The sequence below is a fragment of the Echinops telfairi genome, unplaced genomic scaffold (genome assembly GCF_000313985.2).
Source record: "Echinops telfairi isolate 266 unplaced genomic scaffold, ASM31398v2 ScPeMD7_1;HRSCAF=3_0, whole genome shotgun sequence".
Taxonomy (NCBI): Eukaryota; Metazoa; Chordata; class Mammalia; order Afrosoricida; family Tenrecidae; genus Echinops; species Echinops telfairi.
The window spans coordinates 394,288-398,526 of NW_022103896.1; the positions used below are offsets into that span (position 1 = coordinate 394,288).

The following is a 4,239-nucleotide window of genomic DNA, read 5'->3' on the forward strand; positions in this document are numbered from 1 at the left end:
ACCGGGCCCGCACGCTGCCGCCAAGGCCAAGGCCCGAGCCCGGCCCAGGCCCGAGCCCGAGCCCGGGCCCGAGCGGGCGCCCGACCCAGGCTGGGGCCACCGCCTCCCCTTGGAGATCCTGGTGCAGATTTTCGGGCTGCTGGTGGCATCCGAGGGGCCCAAGCCCTTCCTGGGCAGGTAGGCCACCGAGCGACCCCGCTGTTCGAGCCGCGTGCACGTCGCGCTCCGAGCCTCGCGGGGACTGAGTTCCCTGCCTAGGCTCCCTCAGACGACTTCTTTACCAGGGCTGCCCGCGTGTGCCGCCGCTGGCGCGAGGCCGCCTCCCAGCCCGCGCTCTGGCACACCGTGACCCTGTCGCCCCCACTGGCCGGCCGCCCCCCCAAAGGCGGAGCCAAGGCGGAAAAGAAGCTCCTTGCTTCCCTGGAGTGGCTTATGCCCAACAGGTGAGGGGGGGCGGTTATTCCTTTTTCCGAGGCACCCTGCTCCATCTGTGGGGTGTGGCCAGCCCGGGCCACTCCCACTTCCCTGCCCCCGTAGCGGCGTGGGCGGGGCCCGGGGCAGCTGTGCTTCTGCTGTCGGCCCAGGTTTTCCCAGCTCCAGAAGCTAACCCTCCTCCACTGGAAGTACCTGGTGCAGCCCGTACTGAAGGTGAGCTGGGCGGCAGTACACCAGGGTGACACTCCTGGGTCCAGGAAGGGGGCCAGGTGCCACCGGGAAGGGTCTTCCCTGCTCCTCAGGAGGATGGTGTCAGAGGTGGGAGATCGCAGGTATTTGATGGCTGTAGCCTTTTCTGGCCTCTCTTCTCCTGTTTGGCCCCCTTTCCACAGCTCGTGAGTGAGTGCTGCCCTCGGCTCACCTTCCTCAAGCTCTCCGACTGCCAGGGGGTGAGCCCTGCCACCCTGGGTCTGCTAGCCAAAGCATGCCCCCTGCTCCATAGCTTGGACCTGCAGCACTCCACGGTAAGCCTGGGATCCTCCCGGGGAGCTGAAGGCATGGGGCTGAGGTAACAGGCCCCCCTGTGTTGGGTCCCCAGGTGGAGTCCACAGCTGCAGTCAGCTTCTTGGAGGTGGCTGGGCCCCGGATGTGCAGGCTGTGGCTGACCTACAGCTCCCAGACCACGGCCATCCTGAGCCCACTGCTGGTAGGTTGGCGATGGGCAGGACACAGTCAGATCCTGAGCTCGGCCCCACCAGGCCCGATCCATCCTCCCCATCCCTGCAGGGCAGCTGCTGCCCTCAGCTCCAGGTCCTGGACATGAGCTCCGGCGTCCACCGCAACACCAACCCCCTCCATCTGCCAGTCGAGGCCCTGCAGAAAGGCTGCCCCCAACTGCAGGTACCTGCTGCCCACCACCTGCAGCCTGGGCCACACCCTACCTGCCTCATCTTCAGCCCGGCCTTCATCCCCAGGTGCTCCGGCTGCTGAACCTGATGTGGCTGCCCAAGCCTTTGGAGCGAGCGGGTGCCCCGGGCCCAGGCTTCCCGGCCCTGGAGGAGCTCTGCCTTGCAGGCTCCACCTGCACCTTCGTGAGCAATGATGTTCTGGGCCGGCTGCTGCACGGTTCCCCACGCCTGCGCCTGCTGGACCTGCGTGGCTGTGCGCGAGTCACGCCTGCTGGCCTACACCATCTGCCCTGTCAGGGTCAGGGGCCCTCGGGCTGTGGGTAGTGGAGGTGGGCCCTGGAGGCCCTTGTCACCCCTTGCTCATGCTGTTCCCTTGTCTCCAGAGCTGGAGCAGCTGTACCTGGGCCTGTATCACACGTCTGACCTGCTGACTCTAGCCAAGGAAGGCAGCCCCTTACTGACCCAGAAGTGGAGTCGGACCCTGCGGGACCTGGACTTAAGCGGCCAGGGCTTCAGTGAACAGGACCTGGAGCAGGCGCTAGCTGCCTTCTCGGGACCCTTGGGGAGCTCTCACCCGGCTCTGTGTTCCCTCAACCTCAGGGGCACACGGGTCACAGCCAGTGCAGCCAGGTGAGCACCACCCCCAGCCCACCAACCCTGGCATACCATCCAGGGTCTTGGAGGAAGCATGCACTGGCACTTGGAGGCTCTGGCCACCAAGGCCCTGGGCTGTGAGTGACGGAGAGAGCCCAGGGCTCGAGGGGCTGGGCCAGGCCTCTGGGCAGGGTTTGACCCCTCGGCCCGGCCCTGTTGCCACAGCTCGGTCATCAGCAGCTGTCCAGGCCTGGTGTACCTCAACCTGGAGTCCTGCCGCTGCCTTCCGCGGGGCCTGAAGCGGCCCTACAGGGGCCTGGAGGAGGTGCAGTGGTGCCTGGAGCAGCTGCTCACCAGCCCTCTGCCCCCCAGCTAGGCCTGTGTGCCGCGTGTGAGTGTTTTGTTACAATAAAACTTCTTTAGGAACTCCGTGATCCTTGAGGTAGGGGGGAGGGTTTGCAGCGCAGAGAGGGAAGAAACAGCCGACTGACTCAGCGACTGGCTTGGCTTGCAGGCCTCCGCCGGCCCCTCAAGGGGCGGGGCTTCTCTTGCCAGGAATGTGTGTGTTGCCGAGGTGGGGCGGTGCCTGGTACCAGCAGAGGTGATGGCCTGCCCTTTGGCGATTGGTGGAGCCTGTGTACTCATTCAGCGGAGGCCTGGAGGCCAAGCTGGGCTCCCACACCTGGAGGGAAGCCCCGCTGACCGGAAGGGAGGCCTTGGGTGAGTGGGTGGGGCCGACCCAGGAAGTGCACGCCCACTACGCGGCTTGAGGTCAACAACCACCGCTTCTAGAACGTGCAGCCCAGAACTTCCGAAGCCTCCCAGTCTAGGCTTGGCCTCGTGCCTGTCGTCTTGTGTGCTGCGTAAGAGCCGCAACCCTGGACGTTGTTCATTTAAAGGTGCGAGCGAGCGAGCGAGCGCCGTAGTGGGTGGTGGTCCCTGGCAAGCCACCCCCCCTGACCACCTGTGCCTGCCCAGGTTCCCAAGGGCCACATCAGTGGCTTCCCTACGATCTCAGTCGCGAGCCGCTTCCAGCTATGGGCACTGGGATGCTTCTGTAATGAGCGCCACTTGGCCAAGTGCATCAAGGGCAACAGTTTCTACCCCTTCATCAGGCTGCAGCCCAACGGTGTGCGCGTAGTGGGGTGTGGGGCTGGCAGGCTGCGGGGCGGGGTGAGGCTGGACATGGGGGGGGGGGGGCCAGGAGCCTTATGCACCGTCCCCGCCCCCACCCAGTGTTCGCGCTCGAATACTACCAGGACACCCTGTGGAAGGGGGCTCTGCTGTTGGTCATCAGCCTCAGCGTAGTCCACTTAGATTTCGAGGTCTGCGCCCCTGGGCCCAAGCCCCTCGCCTTCTTCCCGGGAAGGCTGGACACACACCCCACCCCGCACTCTCACCGGGGACCCTTCCCCTGCACGCCTTGCCCCACCGCCCCCAGCCCCCAGCCCCCAGTGGCCAAGTCGACCACCCACGTACCCCACAGGTGCTAGAACAGAAGACTTGGGGCCTGCCGGCCTACGGCATAGTGGTGGGGCTGTGGCTCTTTGCTTCGTCGCTGCCGCACCGCCGCCTGGTGCTGAACCACATGCGCGGTCTGTACCACTTCTCCATCCAGGGCCACACTGTGTACCAGGGCCCCTTGCACCTCATCTACGTGCGCCTGGCACTCAACTCCGACGGTGACTGATGAGCGGGGCAGGCGGGCTGGCGGGGCGACTGAGGGTGGGGCGAGGCGGCTGAGCCCCGCTCCCCTGTCAGCCTACGGAAGGTGCTTTTTCCAGCTAGTTCTGTGCGGCCACAAGCTGGAGCCACTGGTGCTGGTGGAGCTGTCCGAGCACTATGAGGTGGGTCCCGCCCTCCCTTGAGCCTGGACGCTTGTAGCCTTGTTAGGGCCTTAGGACCCTGCAGTCCCGAGGTGAGTGAAGAAGGCTGAGCAGGGCCGACCACCCGCCGCCTCCACAGCAAATGGAGTTCCTGGGCCGGCACATCGCCCGCAAGCTCAACATTAACTACTTCGACTACCGGACCACATCCTACCGGCACGTGGTCCGCCACTGGCCGCTGAGGGCCAGCCAGAGCCCAGGCATCGTCCTGAGGAAGGATCGCACCTACAACCAGGTCAAGGGCTCCCGAATCAATATGGAAGTGTAACCTTCCACACTGCCTTAGACCCTCAGCTCTTTAGCCTCCCCCTCTCCTTCCTTGCCCCCTGGGACAGCTCTGCTCAGTCCCACCCATAGCCTTCCCTTCAATAAAGCTGTCTTCCTGGTTCCAACGGCCCTTGCCTTCTGTGTGTGTG

The 4,239-nt window shown here is 65.2% G+C and overlaps 2 protein-coding genes across 2 annotated transcripts in view; both read left to right on the forward strand.

Moving 5' to 3' along the window:
• FBXL6 (F-box and leucine rich repeat protein 6) overlaps positions 1–2,363 on the forward strand; it is a 3,472-nt gene extending 1,109 nt beyond the window's left edge. Inside the window, exons 2-10 of the mRNA XM_004697597.2 lie at positions 26–177; positions 285–443; positions 585–648; positions 828–959; positions 1,034–1,141; positions 1,222–1,335; positions 1,410–1,641; positions 1,727–1,973; positions 2,163–2,363. Coding sequence (XP_004697654.1) covers positions 26–177; positions 285–443; positions 585–648; positions 828–959; positions 1,034–1,141; positions 1,222–1,335; positions 1,410–1,641; positions 1,727–1,973; positions 2,163–2,313 — 1,359 coding nt within the window. The 3' untranslated portion in view covers positions 2,314–2,363. The remainder of the gene's footprint in view (positions 1–25; positions 178–284; positions 444–584; positions 649–827; positions 960–1,033; positions 1,142–1,221; positions 1,336–1,409; positions 1,642–1,726; positions 1,974–2,162) is intronic.
• A 178-nt stretch (positions 2,364–2,541) lies between these two features.
• On the forward strand, positions 2,542–4,219 carry TMEM249 (transmembrane protein 249). Its single transcript, XM_045286720.1, has 7 exons — positions 2,542–2,574; positions 2,768–2,836; positions 2,916–3,066; positions 3,174–3,262; positions 3,424–3,619; positions 3,699–3,784; positions 3,903–4,219. The coding sequence occupies exons 1-7, from the start codon at positions 2,542–2,544 to the stop codon at positions 4,089–4,091; spliced, it is 813 nt and encodes a 270-aa protein (XP_045142655.1). The 3' UTR covers positions 4,092–4,219.
• The last annotated feature ends 20 nt before the right edge of the window (positions 4,220–4,239 follow it).